At 38.6% G+C, this 25677-nt stretch overlaps 1 protein-coding gene and 1 pseudogene across 2 annotated transcripts; one reads left to right on the top strand and one right to left on the bottom strand.

The window, feature by feature from the left end:
- Window positions 1-714: 714 nt before the first annotated feature.
- Window positions 715-24702, bottom strand: NIPA2 (NIPA magnesium transporter 2). 2 transcript variants are annotated; one of them, XM_036858866.1, is made up of 8 exons: window positions 24348-24702; window positions 23472-23607; window positions 20489-20629; window positions 15802-16032; window positions 14346-14402; window positions 7097-7187; window positions 5748-5908; window positions 715-2390 (listed from the first exon to the last, which is right to left on the bottom strand). In XM_036858866.1, exons 4-8 carry the CDS (start codon window positions 15938-15940, stop codon window positions 1756-1758), a joined length of 1083 nt encoding a protein of 360 aa, XP_036714761.1. In that variant the 5' UTR covers window positions 15941-16032; window positions 20489-20629; window positions 23472-23607; window positions 24348-24702; the 3' UTR covers window positions 715-1755. The 2 variants fall into 2 exon arrangements, with proteins under 2 accessions (XP_036714761.1, XP_036714762.1); XM_036858867.1 differs by having other exon boundaries at window positions 24550-24679.
- On the top strand, window positions 20577-20826 carry LOC118898460 (annotated as a pseudogene).
- Window positions 24703-25677: the final 975 nt, after the last annotated feature.

Below are 25677 nucleotides of genomic sequence, written 5' to 3' on the forward strand. Positions count from 1 at the left end.
TACCTAAAAATGTTGCTTTTGGTAAGGTGAAATAATAACCCTGGGGCCAGCATTCTGCTGCAGATTAAGAGGTAGCAGCTGTGCTCACGCTGTAATGAAAGTATAGAATATGATGAAAACTTAAGTTTAATGAGTAAATTTAAATAATTTACACTACTGAGTTTTATAAGACTTACTTAATAACCAAATAAAAATAATTTCAAGTGCTAAAAAAAAAAATTCAAGTGCTGTAAGATGTTAAATAAGAATTTATTACTAATAACCTGTGCATTCTCAGTAAGGGCAATATCACACCCAAGGGAGTGAAAATTGGTTTTTATCTATTGTATACAAAGCACAGATATAGATACAGTACATAAACAAATATAGAGTTATATCTGTGGTGTTAAAATTACATGGAGAGAGGCAGTTCGTTAGAAAAAAAATGTCTACAAAGGCTCCTTAGAGGGTCAATGATACGATACTGGGAAAATGGAATGTATTTCATGAAACGTGAACACTGTCAACTCTGCCCTGATAAAGCCAGTGGGCAGTGAGGCTCCTGTGGTGGCCCTACTACTTACACAGTGGGCCAAGCTGTGTGACCTTGGGCAGGAGCAGCAGAATGGAAACAAGCCCAACCCAGATACTGACCCAAATTAGTTGTCAATATTTTTGCGGCCAATCAATCAATCAGTGACAGGTTTTGAAGCTGCATAGACTTAATTATAGTACTCTACCTTTTTTGCATATTTTTGAAGTTTTCTGTAAACTTTTTTTTTATGGACTTTTTTTTAAAAACCAAAATATATAGTGGTCCAAACAAAGCAAAGTAAAATATGTGGTACAAAGAAACCATATTTTACAAACATCCTGTTTATTCTGAACATTCAGACTTAGAAAAGAACTTTGTTTCAATTTATCTTTTTATTTCAATATGAGCTAAATTTAAGAAATTACCCTAGTCTTCTGACTTCATTTCCCAGAGTTGTTAGAAGAGCTAAATGACAATATAACTCCTTATGAAAATATATGGAAAAGTACAAGAGCTGATGTAAAACGGTAATCAAGGTTCCAGGCATCAAGGGATTACAGTAACTGAAGAATAAAACCAGCCAGGCTGTAGTCCGACAAAGGGTGCGCTGCTTTAACAAGGTGCCATCTAGGAAGGCCATCAGATGTTCACGGTGACAACTCACAGCCTGAGAAGTATTTCAATGTGGTATTTTCCTACCTTTTCTGTTTTTGTTGTAAAAGTTTTCCTTCATTTAATAACTTAGGAGTCTCTTAAATTAACATTTCAAAATTAAAATAATTCATCAAACAGGAGTCATTTTTACAGGTTAAGGTAAATTACAGGATAATGTATTGAGTTAATTTTGTTTTTTTAAATCAAAAAGCCTTAAAATGGTCAAGAATTGATAGAGTGGGCATGACAAATATACATTTCAGACTTTCATCACCAATGAAAAAATAAAGCATTTTTATAGACTTAAAACTGTCAGTAGTGCATTTAGATTTTGGTGAAGGAAAATTTAAAATACCTCTATAATAATACAATGTTAAAAGAAAGTGGCCATGTACTGAGGTCATTTTAGTGAGCTACCATCATTTAAATATAAGAAAAGTAATTTCTTGGTCCAGATTAGTGAAACCTTAAAAAAGATTGTCTCTAGAGAACACTATTTGAGAACAATGCTTTTTCAGACTCATTCTGATACTCAAATTCACTTTATAACACAATTATAGATTAACCTTTTAATTACATCTTTCTTATTAAAAAGCTGTCAGATTTCCATTTCTTCGGGAGATATTTTCAGCAGTGTGTTGTTCAATTCCACAGGTTAAGCTCTCTTCACTATTATTAAGAACTTCATACATATTACAGAGACTGCCATTCACTGCTTTTTCATCTTTCCGAAAAGACACAGGCAGACTTGCGAGACTAAAGCTGACGTCTTTAAAGGCATGCAACAAGAATATTCCCACAATGATTGTAAAGAAGCCACTCAGAGTACCAATGACATCATCAACAGGCATATCTTGCCACTCCTTAAAAAGAATAGCTGAGCAAGTTAAAACTGATGTTGTAAAGAATACGTAATATATTGGAGTCACGATGGAAGTGTTGAATATGTCCAGGGCCCTGTTCAGGTAATTAATCTGTGTGCTCACACAGACTATAAGGCTCAGCAGCAGAATCCAGGCCAGGGGATGTCGCAGCACAGGCTTTCCAGCAAACAGCTCTTTGATAGCAATGCCCAGGCCCTTAACACAGGAGACTGAAAACGCTCCAATTACAGAGCAGATTGTGATATACACAAGAATGTTTGTCTGTCCATGGCGCGGTCCCACCACAAAGATTAATATCAAGGACACAATGACCACAAGTGTTGCAAAGACCACAAAACCTGGAGGAGGCAAAGTCAAATATTTAAGTCCTCAATAGGAAGGAGAAAGGTGGGCCTTAACATAAAAATCAGCTTTCTTTTGCTGACGCAGCAAAAGCACATTCATAAAAATTTAGTTGGAAGTACACACTGGAAGATTAAACTATGCTTCATATTCACAAATTGTTATACACTTAACATTTTTAAAGTAGCATCTTAGGCCTCATAATTATACAGCTATCCCTTGATCAACATGGGATTGAGCTGCGTGGATCCAATTATATGTGGACTTTTTTTCTAATATATAGTGCGGTACTACACAATCCAAGGGCTGAACCTGTCGATGCAGAACCTCAGGTATGGAGGATGGACTATAAGTGGGTTTTCTCGGGTGCTCCTAACCCTTGTGTTGTTAAAGGGTCAAACTTACAGAAAACGGCATCAGGCTGATTCACAGCTGTCTGTCCTAGAATACTGTACTACTTCCCACCCACTGGGGTGCTCTAACTCCAAAGACAGATACAATCAGAAACTAGTGGAGAGAAATCATGAGATGACCTTGAATGCCAAACGATTTATAAATGCTAAACGACATTTGTCTAAAATGAGTAAATTTTTAAAATATTTAGGGACAACCACTGGGGTAAAAAACAAATCAGTAAGAGAACTTGAAAATAACTGTCAGGGTTCAGGTTGGATATGGAGAATTGAACCCAGCATGATAATAGTAATGATTGTGTAGCACCATGGGCCAGGCACTTGTCTCAGCAATTTGCACCGATTAACTCATTAAACTCTGACAATTACCCTGCAGTACAGACACTGTCATCTGCATTTTAAGATGAGGAAACAGACACAACAGTCATTTAATCTTTTTAAACCTCTAATTCTGTCTAGAGGGAAACTTCAAATTAGATAAATTACCATCCCCCCCACATCAATAAAAACTACCATTAATTTCCTCAGAGAGACAAAGATGAAATATGAGAGGAATCAAAGCAGTCAAAATCTGTAGAGAAGGGAAGTACTCTGAGGTTGCACCAACACCTCTGCTTGTTCCCTCAGGGCAAACGCAAATCTAGAGCAGGAGTGAGGACAGGCACGAAGGCCAGCAGAGAGTGGTAACCTGGGGCTTATGGAAGTTTCAGCAGAGGAGGTTAAAAAAAAAAAAGTGGGAATTTTGGGCTAAGTAGCTGGGACACAACGGGCCAAGATTCCAGAAAGAAGGGAACTGAAGAGGTGCACGCGAATTTTCTGTGTGGTGTCTGTGGGTACAGAGCTGTACATGCCTAGTCAGAGGAGCCAAGTGGACAGCCTGGTGAGGGCCAAAGGACTAAGCAGAGAGGCCCGCCTTGTCTTGGGCTGCCGGGACAAGACACTGGCATCCACAGCTCGCCAAGCCGGAGAGTCCCAGCCTAACAGCTGGGAGGCAGAAGGGCTATGACCAAGAATAATGAAAAAATGGAAAAAAACTAGCCCCAGCTTACAGGTTGAAGGTCATCTGCTGTACTCTTATCTGCCTACCCAAAGAAATTTAAGTTCTCTCAGAAGGAAGAAAACATCACTTACAGCCTTTACACTTTTTAATACACTATGGTCAGCATTCAATTGAAACTGTCCAAAGACAAAACTAAATGACTGAAAACAAAAGAAAAAACAGACCATAGAAAGAGGCCCACAAATATTAAAGTTTTCAGATAAAGACTTTAAAATACCTAGGACTCTCCAGGGACCTGATGCACCACACCATGCATGTGGCTGACAATACTGTACTGTACATCTGGAAACTGGTGGGAGGGTGAATTTGTTATGTGTTTGCTGCCACCAAAAAAAAAAAATAATCAAAATACAAAGCCAAGCTCTTGGAATTAAAAATACAATAGCAGAACTAAAAACTCAAAAGAAGGGTTGGAAGATTTGAGGAAATCTCCCAAAAGACAGTAAAAAGGCAAAATGGGGAAAAAATATGTAAGAAGATTGATGGTCTAGTTCAGGAGGTCCAATCAACAAGAAGAATAAGAAGAATTTCACAAAGAGAAGAGTATCAAAGAAGTAATTCAATTGCTTCTAGCGTAAGGCATGAATTTTTAAATTAAAAAAGATACATCAAGTACCTAACACAATGGATAACAATTAACCCGCATCTAGGCACATTACTGGGAAATGTCAGACAATGAGGGCAAAGAGGACATCCCTACATGTTTCCAAAGATCAGTCTCACATAAAAGATAAAGAATCAGGAATTCCCAGGTGGTGCAGTGGTTAGGACTCCACGCTATCACTGCCAAGGACCCAGGTTCAATCCCTGGTCAGGTAACCAAAAAAAAAAAAAAAAATCAATTGTGTTTGATTTATCAGCAGCAATACTGAAAGAAGATAATGAGGTCATGGTAGATTAAAGACATCTTGATATATGCAGGGTCTCAAAAAGTCTCTCTTCTGTGCCTCTCTTGTCTCCTACAAGAGTGGCTCCAGCAAAATGAGGGACAAACCCAGGATTTGGGAGATAAGAGATCCAAGAAAAAACAAAAGTGAAAGGGATCCCCCAGGGTGCTGGTGAAGGAACCCAGGATGTCGACTCTGCTGGTGGCCTCAAGACATCAGTCTAAATTGAGGCCAAACAAGGCTCTTAGAGAGAGAGTTCCATAAGAGATGACACTGCAGGAACACCAAATATGTCCGAAATTACTGAGAGTAGAATTAGGTCACAGGGGAAAAATTTCAGGATGGACTGATAAATTTGTAGAAAACTAATATGCAAATAAGATCATTATTAGTTCAGGAAAATCAGAAGTCACAAGAAAGGAAGGGAAAAGTAATCATAATGTACTATATGTCCAAGCTGAGAATAAAAGTTATGTAGTGACGATAATGTAAAACAAATCATTTAAACAAAACTAGATACAACTGGTAACAGATATAATAATGCCTAAAGGCAAGGAAGTAGTAGCAATATAGCATGTTATTTAGAGCAGCGGCCCCCAACCTTTTTGGCACCAGGGGCTGGTTTTGTGGAAGACTGGTGGTGGGGGTGGGGGGATGGTTCAGGCAGTAGTAATGTGAGCGACGGGGAGCGGCAGATGAAGCTTTGCTCGGTTCGCTGCTCACCTCCTGCTGTGCGGCCCGGTTCCTAACAGGCCTCGGCCGGCCCGTACCAGTCCACGGCCTGGGGGTTGGGGACCCCTGAGATACCAAGTTAAAGAACAAAAGAAACAAGGGCTGAGGGGCTGGCAGGGGAAGAAAATGACTGCAATTTCCCTAATAAGCCTTGTAGGACAACTGGCCTCTTCATATGCATATAAAATTTTGATTCAATAAAAACTACATTAAAAAGTAAAATACAGTAAGACTAATAAAACTTTTCTTTTTTTTTTTTACCTGGATCTCCTAGCTTGTGAGACATTTCATTTAAAGTCTCAATCTCCTCTTCTTTTGGAGCATGAATAACCATAACTGTAGATCCCAGAATACTTAGCAAACATCCAATTTTTCCATGAAGGTTAAGTCTTTCATTTAGAAAGTATGAAGAAAGAATGGCACTAAAATGGGGAGAAGGTGGAGAATATTAAAATAATCAGCTACTTTTCTCATTTTTAAATATCAACACAACTCAGAATTTAAATTACTGAACTCAAACTAAAACACTGTGAGCTTATAAAGATTCTGGCTTCCAGCCAAGGTAAAGAAAATGCAAATTCAATCATAAAACGAAAGTTTCTGGGAACCACCTGTTTCATCATACACTAAACCAGTGTAGTTACCATCTTTCTACTGTAGTACATCAATGTGAAATTTACAATAAACAGAGCTATGGTACAAATGTATATTCTATTTAAGAATCTATGTCCAAACCAATGCTTCATATCTGCTCAACTTTAATTTATCCCTACTGGTTGATGCATCCTTTGTACATTTTCATTTAATTCTATGTAATTTGCCTATTAAATTATCAAGTTTTAATAATTTATAACTAGTTTTATCAAAATCTTTAAAAAATATAAACCTATAAATATAATAATGGCATAATATACGAAAATTAAGGATAAAAGACATGTACCATAATATATCTTTATTATACATAATACATAACATCTTATATCTTTATATATTATGTATAATATATAGTATCTTGAAAATTATATAATTTGCATACATTGATTTATATAAATACTATCTTTAAAAAAAAAAAAAGATAAAAATACCTATCAGCCAACCAACTTTGGGAATAGTAGCCAAAATCCAGACTTCAATATGGGCTTAGCTGTTTGGGCTAATGATTAAAATAACAGAAACAGGACAAGTCTTGGACTGCTCCTCCCAAACAAGGATCCTAGGCCAGTCTTCAACCATGCCCCAATCAATGATTTTCTGTAGAAGGTACAGAAATCTATTCATCACCAACCACCACCTACCAAAGTATACATGTATCAAATGATAAATATTGTAACAAGTGCAACTTCGAATTTTAAAAAACTGAAATTAAAGTAGAACTAGTGCTGACTCTGAACACAAGCAAGACAAAGAATAAAAGCATCTTCTCCCACAACTTGATAGCTTGCCTCTGCACAGAGGGTAACATTTCAAAAGCAAATTACTACGCAGCATAAAAAGTTCGCCACGTTGCTTAAATGTAAATTATGCTGACCATGTGTGATTAGATGGTACTGAAAACTTCACAGACTGAAACCCTTGCTGTTGTTTCTACGTGTGACGAGTAGGGTCCTTACCTCACTAGGACACTGAGTGCCCCTAACGGAGTCACTAGGGTGGCTGGTGCAAAGGCATACGCAGCAAAGTTGGCCACCTCGCCAGCTCCCACTTGGAGACAGACAACAAGAGAAAACTCTCAGATAGGAACATATCTAGTCAAAACGGAAATGCCTGCATTTTATTTACATTTATTTTTTAACATACTATTTCAATTGTATCTAGTAATTTCTGTATTTTCTCCCATCTATTCATAAGGGTTCTCCTGTAAATTAGCAACATTAGAATAGAGTTCAAACCCATTAGAAACAATACAAATCTGTAATTCCAATGGAAGACATCTAATTTATGTTTATATAGGTGTTTTTTAAATTAAAAATTTTAATAGATATTTACATCCTATGACAACAAACACAAATCAGCTAAAAGTGATATGAAAGCACTTCTCCCAAGTCTTTTTCACTAGCTCTTTTCTTTTTTAAAACCCAACTCTTACATTCAAAAGGTATTCTTAGGTTCCTACTATGTGCCAGATGCTGTTCTAGCATCAGGAAATACAACAGGGAGCAAAATAAAGATACTGCCCTCCTAAGACTTACATTTTAGTGGGAGAAAACAGACAAAACACGTATGTCAAGTATTTAAGTGTGCTATGAAGAGAACAGAGCAAGGGAAAGGAATGGAGAGCTCGTGACAGGCAGGACATGGTGCCAGGCAAAGGTGCTCTGATAGGTAATTTTGACCAATCTGATATGGAGTGAGGGATTTACCAGCAGCTATGGGTATGGGGAAGGGGGAGAGACATCCCAAGCAGGGAGAAGAGCAAGTACAGAACTTTGACTCAAGACAGTGTCTGGCATGTCTGAACAGCAAGGAAGCCAGGGTGGCTCCAGCAAAGCGAGCCAGTGGGAGAGAAGCCAGGGAGAGACTCACAATGGATTTTAACTGAGCTGAAAAGCCACTGGGGAATTTCAGCAGGAGAGGGACACGTGATCTCATAAAACGATCACTCTTGGCTACTATTTTCAAAATGGTTATGCCAAATATCCTTTGTCTCTCACTCTCCCCAACATTTAGTATTGTCAGATTTTAAAGTCTGCTAATCTGTTCATAGGAAATGGGATTATTTTATTATGCTTTCAATTTGCATTTTCCCTTTTCATGTTTATTGGCCAAGTGAAATCTTTTAGTGAAGTGGCTGTTCAAGTTTTTCCCCTGTTTATTAAGCTATTTGTTTTCTCTTATCGATTCTAGGTAATTCTTTATATATTTTGAACACAAATCTTTTGTTGGTTAAAAGCATTTTTTTTTTATACCATGACCTGCTTTTTTTATTCTCTTAAACTCTTTTAATCAAAAAAGTTCTTGGGGGCTTCCCTGGTGGTGCAGTAGTTAAGAATCTGCCTGCCAAAGGAGGGGACACGGGTTCGAGCCCTGGTCTGGGAAGATCCCACATGCCGTGGAGCAACTAAGCCCGTGTGCCACAACTACTGAGCCTGCGCTCTAAAGCCCATGTACCACAACTACTGAAGCCCAGGCGCCACAACTACTGAAGCCCACGCGCCTAAAGCCCATGCTCCGCAACAAGAGAAGCCACCACGATGAGAAGCCCGTGCACTGCAATGAAGAGTAGCCGCAACCAGAGAAAAGCCCCGCACGCAGCAACAAAAACCCAACACGGCCAAAAAATAAAATAAATATGTAAAAAAAAAAGAAAAGAAAAAAGATCTTGGGGCTTCCCTGGTGGCACAGTGGTTAAGAATCCGCCTGCCAATGCAGGGGACACGGGTTCAAAGCCCTGGTCCAGGAAGATTCCCCATGCCACAGAGCAACTAAGCCCGTGCACCCTGACTACTGAGCTTGCGCGCCCCAACTACTGAGCCCACGTGCCACAACTACTGAAGCCCACTCGCCTAGAGCCTGTGCTCCACAAGAGAAGCCACCGCAACGAGAAGCCTGCGCACCGCAATGAAAAGCGGCCCCCGCTCGCCGCAACTAGAGAAAGCCTGCGCACAGCAACGAAGATCCAACGCAGCCAAAAATAAATAAATAAATTTATTTTTTTTAAAAAGTTCTTAATTTTAATGTCAAACTTCAAAATATCTTCCTTTATGGTTAGTGCTTCATACAACTTGTACAAGAAATCTGTCTCAAAATTCTTTATCTTCTAAATCCTTTAGTGTTCTGCTTTCACGTTTAAGCTTATGAACCACCTGGAGTTGATCTTTATACAGAGTGAAGCAGGAACTCTATTTTCTTTTCCAGATGGATTGTTACAGCAATATTTAGTGAAAAGTACATTTCCCTATTTCAATACCATCTCTGTCATAAATATACTGCCCATGGACCTATTCTATTATTGGCTTATGTATCTATCTTGTCATAATACCATCCTGACTTAATTAGTGTAACTTCATTAAGTCTTGATATCCAGTAGAACAAGTCCTTTCACCTTTTCTTCTTAAAGAGTATCTTTGCTTTTCTTAGACTTCTGTATTTCCACACAAAATTTAAAATCAATTATCATGTACCACCTAACAACCTAGTTTCAAATGGAATAGCATTAATCCATATATCAGCATGGAGAGAAACGACAATTTTACAATTACAACTATTATAGTGATGAATCTTTCAATCCATGAAAATGACATATCCCTCTACTATTCGTCTCAGTAATGTTTTCATTTTCTCTGTGGGAATCTTTACCATCTTTTGTTAGATTTATAACTAATTCCTGTTTCTTAAAATTATATGCAGATGGTAATACTTTAACATTTCATTTTCTAATTGTTTGTTGCTGATATACAGAAATACAGCTAAGTTTTGTATACTAACTTTGTATCCAACAACCTTCCTAAATTTTAATTTTATAACTCATCTGTATGTTCTTTGGAATTTTTATACCCACAATCATATAATCAGCAAATAACAACAGTTTATATGTTCCTTTCTAATCCTATCTTCTCCCCTTGACTTTCTGCATTGGTTAGAAATTCCAGTAAAATAAAGTGATGAGAGGTTATTTGCTTGTTCCTAGTTCCAAAAAGTTAAGTCTTCAGTATTTCCCCATTTTTGTGTTTACTGGGCAATTGTTGGTTTTGGCTTTTTTTGGTCTTAGAAATCCTATATCATATTAAGGAAATTCACTTAAATTATTAATTTGAAGTGGTTTCTTTATAGTCATGAATAGCTGAATTTTACTGAAATAATTTTTCTCCTTCAATTTAACATGGTAAATTACAGTGATTGGTTTTCCAATATTATGCCAACTTTGCATCAACAGAATAAATCTAACTTGTTCATGCTGTATCATTTTGTTTGTAATTTTTACATATATGTTCGTGAATGAGACTAGACTTTATTTTTCCTTTCTTATCCTGTCCTAATCAGCTTTTGGCATTAGAATTATGCTAGCTTTTTTAAGAAGAGTGAAGGAATATATACTCCTTTTTCTATTATTAGGAAATTTCTACAAGACTACAATTATTTCTTCTTTAAATGACTGAAAAATTTAGCAATGAAACCATCTGGGCCCAAGGTTTAGTATATGCAAAGGTTTTTTGGCTGCGTTTGGTCTTAGTTGTGGCATGCGGGATCTTTCGTTGCGGTGCGTGGGCTTTCTCTCTAGTTGTGGCGTGCAGGTTTTCTCTCTAGCTGTGGCATGTGGGCTCTGTAGTTGTGGCACGGAGGCTCTCTAGTTGAGGCGTGCAGGCTCAGTAGTTGAGGTGCACAGGCTTAGTTGCCCCATGGCATGTGGGATCTTAGTTCCCTGACCAGGGGTCAAACCCGCATCCCCTGCATTGGAAGGCGGATTCTTTACCACTGGACCACCAGGGAAGTCCCATATGCACAGGTTTTAAAACTATAGATTCAACTGTGTTAAGTTAGAGGAGTATTCCAGTTTTCTATTTCCTCATGAGTGTTGATAAATTTTATTTTTCAAGATATTTTGTCTACGTTTTTTTATCGACTGGAATAAATTTTTCATAACATCCTGTTAATACCTATAAAACCCTAATTACATCACCTAGCTATTCGACCTTCTCCTTTTCTTGATCAGTTTCAAGGTTTATCAAGTTCATTATTCTGATCATAGACCCAAATGTTTGCTTTAACGCCCTGTTTTCTATTTAAATAATTTCAGCTTTTCTCTTTACTTCCTTCTACATTTTGGGGTTTATTCTGCCATTCTTTTTCTATTTTCTTGAACTAGATGCCTCACCTTTCTTATTTTCAATTATATTTATTTGAAACCATAAATTTTACTCTATTTACTTCAGTTATATTCCACAAGTTATGATATTCTGTACTTTGTATCAACATATTGAAGTATTTTCTAAATTAAACATATTTTAAAAATATTTTCTAATTTCCATTCTGACTTCTTTGAACCATGGGTTACATAAAGCGTATTTCTAAATTTCCACACGTGTTTTTCATGATATCTTTTTGTTACTATTTCTAATATAATGACCTGTGAAAATACTTCATCAAATCCTTTGAAAAATTTAAGACTGGCTTCATGGTCCTGCAAACAGTCCATCTGCATCAGTATTCCATATGCACTTGAAAAGAATGTAGATCTGAAGTTGCTGAGTTCAGTGACTTAAGTGTGTTAAATCTGCTGTTCAAATTTTCTGTCACCTTAAGGATTTTACTCTGCTTTCCCCATCAACTGCTCAGAGTGTTACATTAAAATCTCACTATATGATTCTGGATTTGTCTATTTCTCCTTGCTATTCTGTCAACTGCTGCTTTGTATATAAGGCCATATTACTAAATAAAGTTAGAACTGTTAAACTTCCTGAGTTGAACCCTTTGTCTTAAGAAATAATCCTCTTTCTCTAGTATTGTTTTTTGCTTTGAATTATATTTTTTCTAATATCATAACAGAAATCTCAGCTTTTTTCAGGCATGTTTTCCCATCCTTCTCTTTCAGCCATTCTATATCTCATGTTTTACAGTGTACCTTGTAAAAGGCATGTAGTTGTTTTTGTCTGTTATTTGTTTTTATAATTCCAGTAGAATAATTTTTGCCTTTTAACTGGGGCATTTCGTGTACAGTAGTTATTGATATATCTGGATTTAAATATACCACCCATTTTAAAAGATTTTCTTTTCAAAAGTTTAAAGATTAATAATGCAACACTTCAAATATTCAGAAAAACAGAATAAAATATAAATGACAGCTATATATATCCACCACCCAGACTCCCCAAGTGGCATCACCTAACTGACCCTTATTAGTCCAGTTCACAAGTTCTCTCTTTCAGCTGCCTGCTCTGGAGTCTGCGATTACCTCTAGGGCAGAAGTATCTCCAGCTTATCCTGAGCTCTATGCTTTTCCCTGATCTTGGCTAGCTAATTCTTCACTAACATGTTAGCTCTTTGATGCTTTTAAGAGGATGCTTTTCTATATCCTGTCCAGACTTTTAACTTATTTTCAGCAAATCTTATTAGTTTTATCTTCAAAACACATCCAGAAGTCTACCACTTCTCACCATACTCACTGCTACTACTCTGGGTCCATGCCATCACAACCTCTTACCTAATTATTTCAATAGCTTCTTACCTGGTTTCTCTGCTTTTGCACCTATGCAGTCTGTGCCTCAACACAGCAGCCTGAGAGTTCCTATTAAAACCTGAGTCCGATCAGGTTACCTCTTCACTCAAGCCTCCAATGACTCCCCATCAAACATAAAAGTCAAAGTCCTTTCTATAACCTACAAAGCCCCACGTGATCTAGGCCCTTATTACTTCTCTAAACTTACCCCTACTGCTTCCCTGCACATCCACTCCCTTACTATTCTTGCCTCTTTAATGTTTCCTGAGGTTTTAGTAATCCAGTTCTGTATAACAAAGCACCTCCAAAACTGGCAGCTTAAAACAACAAAAGCCATGTTTTCTGTTGGTCAAGACTTAACGGTTTCTCATAGTTTCTGTTGATCAGTAGGTACTTCTCATTCAGGGTTTTCCAAGAGGTTGCAGTCAAGATACAATCTGCAACCTGTACCTTGCTAGAATCTGGAGGACCCACTTCCAAGATAACTTACTCACATGACTGGTAAGTCAGTAACTGGGTAAGTCAGTAACTGGGTATAGCCTGGGGACCTCTCCTCAGGCTGCCTGACTGTCCTCCAGCACAGTAGCTGGCTTCAGAATGACCAATACAATCATCAAGTCAAAACCTTAAAGCCTCTGATGACTCAGTCACATCATCAATTCCACTGCATTCTTTGATCACACCAGGTCAGCACTAATTCAGTGTGAGAGGGGATCATACAAAGGTGTGACTACCAGGGGATGAGAATCTTTGTGGGCTATCTTGGATTCTGCCTACCACGCTTTAATAGGCCAGGCATGGTCCTGCCTCGTGGCCTTCATATTTATTACTTCTTCCTGCTTAAAATGTTCTTCCCCCAAATATCCATATGGCCAGCTTCCTCAATTCCTTTATGTCTTTTACTCAAATTTTATCTTTTCATCGAGGGCTGCCCTGGCCCCCTAACTAAAATCTAAACCTATCCATCCTTCATTTTATTACATCCCTTCCCCACTTTTCTCCTAGCAAGTGTTAACATGTATCACTAATACACATTTTATCTTGTTTATTTTGTTGTCCACCTAGAATGTAAAGTCTCATGTGGTTAAGAATTTTTTTGTGTATTCTGTTTGCTATATCTCCAGCACCTAGAACACCTGGAATACAAAAAAATGATCAAGAAATATTTGCTGAATGAATAGTCAAATCAGTCTCTTTGTTATTTCAACTGCCCTTAAATTTAGAAAAAAATTTACATAATTTAATCCTGAATACTTTGAAGGCTTAGTGTCTTAAGGATCACTTTTTCCATGTACCCTTTAAAAGGTAATCATCAAAATAAGCATGGACAGTCTTACCAAATGCATATCTCGTTTCCAATTTGGAATGAAAATTAATGGAGGGACAGGAATTAAAAACAGGATGTGTTCTATGATCTTTCACTTTCAAAATTACCTTCTTAAACTGAGCATAATTTTTAAAAATACATATATATATATCAGACATGTTTTAATCAAGTAAAAGTCTTCTCATTCAAATTAAATAAGCTATTAAACTGCGAAATGACTTTTAAAGGCTTAAATTTTACATATTTTGTGTTTTGTTCATTTATAAAAACAGAATTTATTTAAAGTCTTAAAACTGCTGGTAATATGAGGCTGTGATAGTATATGCAAATATTTCAATATACAGCTATAATATTTTCTTGAAATGTCCTCTATACATACTTGATAGCAGTCCAGCCCACCACAACCATTCTTTAAGATATGCATGGCCACCTTGACCTGTGAATGAAAACATATTTCACCTCTTTGGAAGAGTACCAGACTTTAATAAATTTATGACAACTATTAGTAATGACAGATTTTAAAATATCATTTGCTAATTATTACTACATTGAATAAAGGTTTCATCATGATTACATAGGGGATTTCTTAGATAATATTTTTATGATTATCTTACAAAAGGGGATGTGAGCATCATGTGAATGTGAGTGACACATATTCAGTTCATACTTCATTCTTTTGTTTTGTGAACTCAGTTTCAATAAATAAAGAAACTGAACCAACAAGAAGTAGCCCAACTTCAAATGAATTAGATAGTGGACAAGCCACTTAGGTGTGGGTTAGCCCCACTTATGAGGTAGTAACCTTGGAAAAAGGGGTCCTATATTGACCAGACATAAACAGACTGAGCACTGCTCACAGTGTGGGGCTTCCAGGATGCTCATCCTGCCTTTTTACTTGACTTTCCTCCAGTCTAAACTAATAAAATCCGAAAGCAATCAGTACTTAAGCCATTGTTCAAAAGAAAAAGCCAATGCGAATGAACCCCTTGACAAGCGTATCCACATGGACAATGAGAGTACCTGCCTTAGGAATGAGGATACACTTGTTCAAGCAGCATATGCCAATACTTTCTCCTCTCTGCACGAAATCTAATAGAGGCCATTGTTTTAAGAGAGTTTAATTAGGTTTGGCCATAGAGATGGCACAGAAAAGAAGAAGGTAATATTTTTTACTGCCAAAGCAGGTTTTCCTATGAGGTCAGAACTGGGGCAGAGGCTGAATGACAGAACATGACCAGAATGCAAAATAATTCTGGGAGCTGTCATGATGCACCAGATGAAGTCAGGGGGGTTCAATCACACTGGGCAGCCCCCAGGGTCTCGTGACTTGTAGGTAATTTTGGGGGATCAACCTACACCACCCAACAGAATTTCACTCAACTGAGTACACTTCAACCTTAGGAAGCCCTCTCTTTCCTTCCTGCCAATTGGAGATCATCAGAAAAAATGTCTAAGGAAAAGTCAAACTTTTACTATCATAGACAAAAGATCCTAGCCTTCAATAAGATTCTGATTCTATCCACATACACTCACTTCCTTCTCTGCAGTCATATCAAAATTTAAAGAAAAGGCTGGATGCTAATTGGGCATTGGTCCCTACTCCCACTTTGATAATAACTGGAAGAGTGAGTAGTTAACTTATTTTGACATCTTCTTACTTTTTATTTTGCTCATTACAAAAATGATTCTCTATAAACATTTACAACTCTTGCACAGTTCAAAGTTTTAAATATAGCCACTAGGAATGAAGATATGGTCTTCTACAGTCAAAGAACCCAAGTACATAAGCACACACTGATGTCATTCCAAAGTCACATAGGGCATAAATAACCTACCTGCTCTCATGGAGCCTTTTCTGGCAAGTCGCAGAAGGCCTTTTTTTTTCAAAATGAAACTCCCTCCAATGAAAATGCTGGAGCTCATAGCCAATCCCAGACCAATATAAAAGTCATATTTTCCACGGCCCTGGCTCATTTCGCTTGTTACTTTAAAAGTTCCTGTGAATCACATTGATCAAGAACAGAGAAACTGCTGGTGCTGGAGGCAGGATGATGCAGTCTTCAAATCTAAATGATGCAAAAGAAAATGAGATTTTTCACAGAATGACAGGATGCATGACCATATACAATTCAAAATTTTACTCTTTCTCTTTTCATAAAATAATAACATTTCTATTAGTACTATTAATAACATCAATATATTTACCATTTGTATTTAGCGCTAATCTAATTATATTTCTTCCAATTACGGCGAAAGATGGGATCTTGATATAAAACCATACTTAAAAACTGAACTCATAGGGACTTCCCTAGCGGTCCAGTGGTTAAGACTCCAAACTTCCACTGCAGGGGGAGAGGGTTTGATCCCTGGTTGGGGAATTAAGATCCCACATGCCATGCGGCGTGACCAAAAAAAAAACCAAAAACTGAACTAACAGAAACAGAGAGCTCCCAGAGTTAGGGGTTAGGGGGTAGGAGTGAAGGTGGTCAAAAGGTACAACCTTCCAGTTACAAGATAAGTAAGTCATGGGGATGTAATGTACAGCACGGTAACATAGTTAATAATACAGTATTGTATATTCGAACGTGGCTAAGACAGTAGATCTTAAAAGTTCTCATCACAAGAAAAAAAATGTGTAACTCTTCTGTGGTAATGAATGTTAACTAAACTTAATGTGGTAATCATTTTGTACTATATACATTATGTGGTACACCTTAAACTAATACAGTGTTACATATCAGCTATAACAATAAAACTGGGGAAAAAATTAAAAATAAAACCACATTTAAACTGATTTTATAAACTCTGGTTTCGTATTTTTAAAATGTTTCCAGTCTTAGCGGATAGTCCATAGTAATAAAACTTTGCTGATAAGACAAAACCTTCTAGGGACTTCCCTGCAAGTCCAGTGGTTATGACTCTGTGCTCCCACTGCAGTGGGTACAGGTTCAATCCCTGGTCGGGGCTAAGATCCTGCATGCCACGCAGTGTGGCCAAAAGTAAATTAAATAAATAAATAAATAAATGTTTAAAAAGTTAGTTTCACCAAAAAAGAAAAAAAAAAAAACTTCTACAGAATGAAAATCAGGCATAAAAATATACAAATCTAGTCTATAAATACATTTACCAATTTCACAAATGTGTCCTTTTTGAATAATCTATAGAGAAACAAAAACTTTTCTCACTCATATATTTTCTTCTTAGAAATCTATGTAGACATAAGCATATGGTAATTCATTTCTTATTTAGCCTATTTGGGGGTGTGTAAGGAGAAGGCAGATGTCACATTATTTTGTGAGCAGAGGATGATGATTCTAACAGACAGATGTTTGCCAGGGTGTGTGTGTGTAGTACTGGTGGGCTTTTTAGAGAACATGAGGGCCATGGGACCTAGAGGACTCGAGTCATAAGGCCAGAAAGGATGCAATGGCATACCAAAGACTGCAATTTTTTTCCAAATAGCCAAAACTCAGAACTCTGCTGACAAACAAAGCAAAGTGTAGAAAGTGGAGGAAAAAACATTTATTCAGCTGCAAGATTTAGGATTGGTTATAACTAACTGCCAGTCCAACTTTCTGGTACGTCCTGAGATTTTTAGTCCCACAATTTAACAACTGAATCCCGGAACTAATCTGCAACTCAGTCAGGATCCTCAGTCATTAACCCTCACTAACTAGCCAAATTTTTCCATTCTTCAGGTTATGGGACTCAGGCTTTTAATAAAAGGAACTTAACTTCCTATCTACCTAGCCCCTCAATTACTTTATCCATCCACTCAAACAGTTTTTACTGAACATATGCTATGTGCACTAAGCATTATGATAAGCTCTCTGGATAAAATGGTAATAGCTTTTAGACTTCAATGGGAAGACAGACAAGCGACAGATTATAACAGGGGGTTGGGGGATAAGAGAAATAGGTGAGGGAGATTAAGAGGTACAAACTTCCAGTTACAAAATAAGTGAATCACCGGGATGAAATGTACAGTATGGGGAATATAGTCAATAATAATGTAATATCTTTGCATGGTGATAGATGGTAACTAGGCTTATTATGGTGATCATTTCTGTAACATACAGAAATATCACATCACTACGTTGTACACTCAGAACTAACATAGTGTTACAGGTTAATTATACCTCAAAACAAACAAAACTTTTGACACTAAACTTCCAGGTATGAAAAAACATCTTAAAAACTGTACTTACTGTAATTGAATACCAAAGATTTGACAATATACTTAAACACAAAGGAATGAAGCTCTCTGCAAATATGCTATAGTTTTTCAAATCTGGTGGCTTAGTTTGAATCAGTTCCTTTACTTCTACTTCTTATCAATAAATAAAAGTACAAAAATGAAAGATAAATTTCAAATCTATAATTAAACTGCTCTATCACCAAAAGAAAAAAAAATTATAACAAAAATAAGTGCTTACAGGTTCCCACCACACCCTGAACAACTGGTTTATCCACGTTTATGGCCCAGTCACCCTCAGCAGAATGCCAGCTCCTGGGCTCCTGCACAAGAGTCACCTTTTTTTATCCTGTGTACTCAGCTATCTGGCAGTCTCAAAGTATGTCTCAATACATGTTTGGGATCATATAATTGGCCCTAAAAAATAAAGTTGGCTCTTCATGAGTGGTCATTAGTAGACAGAAAACCACTGCATCACTCATATCAGCATCCTAAAATGTAACCACTATTTTATAGACTATAAACTGAAGAACTGTAAAAAGTTGTCAAAGTATACTGGGAAGTGATAGTACCACATACAAGTGAACATGCAAAGATAATAGTAATAACGGCTGCAAAATGGGAGTAAAGAAACCTGGCTACCAAACACTTCAGCCCACTTGGCAGGTATATCCTTCTAATGAGCAAGAGTCACCTAACTTGAACGAACCCTCCTCCTTTAACCGTTATGTTCACGGAACAATGTTCGTAATTATCTTACAGGTTCTACTGAGGAAGTAACTACTTAAACCTTCAAAAATCTCCCTTTTGAAGGTCTGAACAGAACAAGCCAAATTATAGCCTGAATGTTCTGGAATCAATAAGATGGAACTTTGTTATCTGCAAGGATGATACCCAGAAACAAGTCAGGTTTATCTGTAATTCCAATCCCAGTATAATGATAGCCTCACAAATACAAATTCAGACTTTAATTATATAAACCTGACCTTGAAATGCCAAATGTGTAACTACTAATTTACTAATATTTACTAACACTTAATGTTAAATTTCACTAAATGCAAGTTACATACATATGGTGTAAGGTCTAAAATTAAGACCCAATATATTGTGCTGCCTTGACACCTGGTAAAACTGGGATGACCCGACCACAAGTTCCTGCCCTCCCCCACTCTGCTTTCATGGCTAGGTCTCGAAGCCAAACAACTCTACTTATCATGGGGACCAGGCATAGTTCCTGCTTATCCTTGAGTAGTGGGCTTCACTGCCTTGACAGACTGCAGAATTATTAAAACAAGCCAATCACATCCTCCTGCAGGAGCCAAGGGGCCCCTCAACCTCTTGCACTACAAAGCCTGCTTCCACAGTCCCTGGTTCTTTCTCTGCAGCCCCCGTGTGGCCCTGTGTGGTATGCGGTGTCCTCCTCCTAGATGAGTAAAAGTGACTAATAAACTGCTCTCACATGCCCAGTGTCAAGTGTCATAGGGAGGGAATCCACACCCTACCCCCAACCAACAAAGTGAAGAAGAGGTGATTAAACCAATACGTTATAATGGAATCTTACTCATTTTATCCAAAGATCACTGTAAGTTCACTATTCTTAACTTTACTATGTCTACATATAAATTTTCTCCACTTGTTACACAAAGTCGCATGATGCTATTTAAAATCTTTTTCCCTGTTTTTTTTTTATTGTTATTGACTTATTGTGGAACATTTCAAACACACAAAAGTAGAGAGAAGGCCTTTTCTGACCAGTTGGGTCAATCATTTATCATGCATGTGGCTTTGGAGAGCTGTACCCCTCGTGCTCACTTCACCTTCCAACACAGGATCACAGCTCCCTTGAGACAAGTCATCAGCGCCCAGCCACACTACAGCCCTCCCATCCTCCTTTCCACTACTTAGAGACTGCTCTTCACTCCAAGCCAGGTCACACTTCAAGCTATGCTACAAAGACTTCTCCAGTAGCTAGAGCCCACAGGCATTTTCTCTCCTTTGCACTTATTTTATTTACAGACAGCTTCATAAAATTTATTTCTTAATTACTGTTCTATGTTCAAAGATAAATTCTAAGTTTCTTAAAGACAATGACTGGTTCTTTGTGATGGTTTCTCCACAAAAGGCACTCATTTATAGTGGCAAATACGATTTATAAACTTTTCTAGAATTAAGGTTATTTGTTGTGCTTGTTCATTCGCTTACTGAACTACAATGATGTGTACGTGGGTGGGGAAGGGTGCCAAGTAACATAAAAGTTACATGCCATCAAGCTATAAAGCAGCCTTCAGCCACTAAACTAAGTAAATGAATCATCTCATTTCACTTACAGTTTGAAAACAGGACATCCGTGGACACAACGGCAAGTCGGAATCTGCTTGGAAGTGCAGAAAAGTTCCTCCGTGCTACGTGGGGACAATGGACACCCAGAAGGACGTTCAACCCCCAAAGCAGCAGCCAATGATATATACCTATGGAGAATGTCACACAGAAAATGAAATAAAATTACAGGATCCAGTCTGAGGCAGAGAATGTGGATACAGAATAATGTACAAGAAAAGGACTAAAAGATGGGTGGTTTTTGATGCTCGGTGAAACATGAAATTCTGAGGACTATCTTCATTTGTATTTGGATTTGCTGTTAATATTGTTGCATAGCTTTTGATTAGTGTACTTTATGAATACAACTATATATACATAACTTCATTTTAAAAACCCTATTGTACTTAGAGATCTATTAATAGTATATATAAAGATATTACTTTTTGTTCAATTAAAAAAAAAAAAAAAAAAGGAAAGAAAATAGGACATCAGTGTGAATGTCCTGAAAGGAACAGTTGCTTCACTATTCGCTGACCTGGTAATGTTCTATTCCTACTCTGTGTAACTGAAGGTCAATCACAGCCAGGAGAGCCTCAAACAGAGATTATTTTTTATTTCTTAAGGATTAGCTATGAGGCAGGGCCAGGTTTAAAGACAGCTAAAAAAGAAAACTTGCTAAATTTCACTTCATCTAGGTTCCCAAACCAGATATGACGAGCTCCAGGTGGTAACCTGCCCATGTTACCTCTTAAAGGGACTCAGGTGGAAGGTCCCACTCCCCTACCCCTGGCTGTTACTGTTTATTTATATGTGGCCATCTGTTCAAGAAACATACACTGAGTAGCTACGATGTGCCAGGCATTGGAGTTATAAAGATGACCAGAAGTTCCTGTCCTTAAGAATTCCACAGCTAAGGGAGAATTCTGAAAATAAACTATTCAAATTTTAAACACACTCAGACTTTTAGAATTTTCAGCTTGTTCTTTCTAAACTTTAACACACTTAATTTTCACAACTGATTTCACCGATATCTATGAATACTTATACTGTTAACTTCCATTAAATGCAATTATGTCAAAAATGAAATTAATATAGCTCAAAGAAAATAATTATGAAATTGGTCTACCTCCTTCTAAAACGTGGAGAACACATAACTTAAGGAACAGGAAAAAGGGACTAGCATTCTAACACCTATACAAAAAGCCTAAATTAAGATTTGCCTTGGGAGTTAGAGTTCCAAAACAAAGTTCCCTGGTGGTCCAGTGGTTAGGACTTGGTGCTCTCCCTGCCATGGCCCTGTGTTCAATCCCTGGCAGGGGAAAGATCCCACAAGCCACACAGCCCGGCCAAAAAAAAAACCAAAAGAAAAAAATTTTGCTTTGCAAAATGACTTATCATCAATCACCAAAGTTAGCTAACTTTAAAAATTATACCAACTGAAGTACATTTACAGCTTTAAACTTGTCACAGCACTCCTGACATTTCATTTTCGAAAAAGCTTGAAAAGAAATGTGATAAGAGCCTCATGATGAGAAAACAGGCACAGAGATGTTAAGTAACTTCTCATGCAGCTGGGGGGTAGGAGACCCAGCACTAGAATCCAGGTCTCCTCAGCCTTCTGCCTTTCCCACTGAAGTCTCCTTTTAGTCCCCGAGCTGGAATACAAGCAAGGGGCAGCTCAAACCAGGCTCTCAGTGTAGGTCACTGCCTTCACACCCGATCTGCTCCTCCTTATGTTCTGACTGCAGCTTCACCATTTTCATCACCCAAACAGCATACAAGGGCCAAGGGTGCCAGATGGATTCTACCTTTGAAATATGGCCTGGCATCTCCATGTCTCTTCTGACCTTAATCCAGTTTAAAAACATCATGCTACCACGCTGCTCTATAAAACACATCTCTGTCATCTCACTCTCCTGCTTACAAACTTAGAATGGCTACCCAACTATTTACAGAAAGAATTCCAAATTTTGTAAGCCAGTAACTAAGACCTTTCACCATTTGTTCCAAACCTGTCTTTTAAATCTTAACTTCCCGATACTGTATTTCACATACCCTGGTTCCACCCTAAGCCAACATACTGCTGCCATTCTTACCTATTCCTTTCACTCCTCTATAACTTTATTACATTATCCCTTTCATCTTTAAGGACCTGCTTCAAAAAAGCACCTCCACAATGAAGCCCTGCTTGAATTCCATAAGCCAATCTTTTCTGAGTTCCCTAGCCTTTAATCTGAACCTCTCCTTGGACACTTTTCTAGCCCTTATTATGATTACTAACATACATGACTCATATCCCCCTATGGACAAGTGGTATGCTTATCTCATTTACTCAATCAACAAATATTTACATGAATACACACCATGTTCTAGGAACAGGGATACAGCAGTGAATACAACAGACCAAAACCCTGCCCTCATGGAGTTTACCTTCTGTTGGTAAATAAGGACACGATATTGGAAGGCAGTGACTGAACACTAACTGAACCAGGGTAGGTGGGACACCACAGCAGAGTATTTTTTACAATAGAAATATCCTGAAAAGTAGTGTAATTGTTTTTTATTATTATCTCTCCCTAATAGTAATAGCTACCACTTATTGAACGCCTACAGAGGCACTGCTCCTGGTGATTGATACACATTAATTCTAATCCACACAATAATGAGAAAAAGGTATCATTACCCCCGCCTTGCAGGTAAAGAAATCAAACCTCTCTGAGGTTAAATCACATGTGGAGGATCACACAGAAAGTTAAACAGCCTGAAATGGAACCTAAGTGTCCACTGGACTCAACTTCTATATAGACTGCCCACATCATAATAAAACCTTAAGAGTTCTCAGTCTTTACTTCTTCTTGGTTTCCACTGCTTTAATTTTTTCCAACCTCTCATTTGGCTAATTATTTCTAAAAGTAGTAGTTATAAATACTACAGAACCTAAATTTCCAACTCTATTTCCAACATTAGTTATAAATTAAAACTTTAACTTACATGTACGTTTAATACGGTCTCTCTTATGAAAACAAGGCTGGAAGAGGTTAGAGATGACTTATTCACTCTCATTTCCTCGTAAATAATACCCTTTATTCTCATTTAAAGTTCTAAGCCCTGGCAGAGTAGCTCCAGCCTGGAACGAAGAAAATACAGAAATAGGCAAAAGGAATGAATAGTTACTGAATACTTTTAAAAATTTGACTACTACCCTCCATACTCGTTTTACTTACCAAGTAACATAAAACCAACTCAACCGATCATAACATACTGCTTCAACAGACAGCTTACTGGTATGAAACGAAGATCTCTATTCCCTCACATTCACTGATAGTACTTTAACAAAAAATAAAAGTACTAACTGGACTCATGGTATATAGAGAATTTCTAGAAACAGAACTAAAGCACAGTCTATAGTAAATGAAATGAAAAATCTAATAAAGAGATTCAAGAGACAAACACAAAACCAAAGGTATACTGAGTTTTGTTCAGTTGTATGGAGAGGGAGAGAGGAATCTCTGAGTTTATAAAAGTTAGGAAATTAAACAAGCCATGTTCAAACCGTCACAGCGACATCTAATGCTTGTTCAACTGTCAGTTAATATCTCCGCAGTAGCTGAAACAATCTTCTAACTCACAACAATAGGAAACTATCTTAATGAACTTAATGAACACGCGCCCCCGACAGGGCCAGGCCGGTTTCCGTGGGATTTACTGGCAATCCAACGCACGGTGGTATTCCTCGATACAGGTTACGGGGGAAACCCCATCTCAGACCACGCGCGGCTCGGGGTCCCCAGGGAAAAGAAAGGCGCCCCTGAAGAGTCCTTCCCGACCCAAGATGGGCAGGCTTGCCCCCAGTCCCTTCGCGCTTGCCTGAAAGGAAGAAAGTGGCGACCTCACCGCCGCTGGCCGGCCCGCCGCGCGCGCCGCTTGCCCTCCACTATCCGGCCCCGGTCACCTCCGCTCACACCCCCATACAGGCCGCACGAGCCACCCCCTCCAGAGCACGCGCGGCCACCGCCTTCGTCGCCGTCCAGTGGGAAGTGCGAGCATCCGGGGCTGCAGCCTTGCGCACCTCTTCCTCCATGGGGGAGCGCCCAGGGGAACCTGTCCCGGACGACCTCCGGCTCCCACCGCTGCCACCAGGACCAAGGGGCACGGCCGAGAAGGACCTGGGCGCGGCAGAGTGACGCAAGAGAAGCCGCGCGCGCGCGCACTGCGGCGCGGCAAAGGCTCCGCCCCCGGCTCGCTTTCCGGTTGTGTTCCGGTCTGTTTTCCAAGTCCTGGTTGGCGGAGGGCGGTGGGGCGGGCCAAAGGGAGAAGGTTTAGGAGGCAGCGTTTTGCCATGTATTGTTGGGCAACCAAATGATCAAAGCCGAAGTACCTTGTACCGTGAATTCCCACGCGCGGTTAGCATGGGAAGCTGCATTTTAAGCGGTGTCCCTAAGAGCCCCCAGGGAAAGGTGCTCCAAGAGGGCAAGGGGTGGGACTAGAGTGAGGCCGGGAGACCGGGGCGGGTTTGGGGATGCGGAGGCGCGAGACCAAGTGATGGGGGCGGGGCGGGGCTCGGCTCAGGGTCAGGCCCTCTCTTCCCAAAAGTTAACTAACCGAATCGGGGAATAGATCAGTCCTTTGGGAGAGTTTGTGGTTTGGTAAAAGCCGGTCTCCCGACACTTGGAGCAGAGATTTATTTTTCATGAGATGCACAGGAAACCCACTGTTAAGCTGTCGTGCCTTGGCTCCTCCTGGAACGTGGCAAGTTCCTGGGACCCATCATCATGGTTTCCTCGAAAAAGGACAGACAGAGGGCTCATTTATTAGAAACCGGGAAGCGCGACTAGCTACATCTACAGTGAGACCTGCTAATAATAATACCTTTGTTACAGGTGCAAAAGTCCTCTGGGGATATTCTTCCAGTTTTTGACTAGATACAGAAACACTATTATACCAAATTTAAATCAGTTTGGGTGGGAATCTTTCTAAAATGAAGTCTGTTTATTTAGCCAGAAAATGCCAGATATAATTTGCTCCTTTCAAACTGGACTGTTAACGTTCTAGACTGCAAAGCCCCTGACCAGTCTGGTTTTGGTTAACTATGCACCTTCTAATTTAATCTGTAAGCTTGGCAAGCAGACAGATGTGCTTTTTAGAACTGGCTCCAGAGGAACTTTTTTGCTTACCTTTTTGGTCTCAGCTGAATTCT

Source organism: Balaenoptera musculus, chromosome 7, assembly GCF_009873245.2.
Source record: "Balaenoptera musculus isolate JJ_BM4_2016_0621 chromosome 7, mBalMus1.pri.v3, whole genome shotgun sequence".
Classification (NCBI taxonomy): Eukaryota; Metazoa; Chordata; class Mammalia; order Artiodactyla; family Balaenopteridae; genus Balaenoptera; species Balaenoptera musculus.

Coding starts and splice junctions, on each gene's coding strand:
- NIPA2 (XM_036858866.1), bottom strand. CDS start 15,940: ATGAGCCAGGGCCGTGGAAAATATGACTTTTATATTGGTCTGGGATTG. Junction 14,403..15,801: donor AAAAGGCTCCATGAGAGCAG/GTAGGTTATTTA, acceptor TTTCATTCACAG/GTCAAGGTGGCCATGCATAT. Junction 2,391..5,747: donor TCACAAGCTAGGAGATCCAG/GTAAAAAAAAAA, acceptor TGCCTCCTCCAG/GTTTTGTGGTCTTTGCAACA.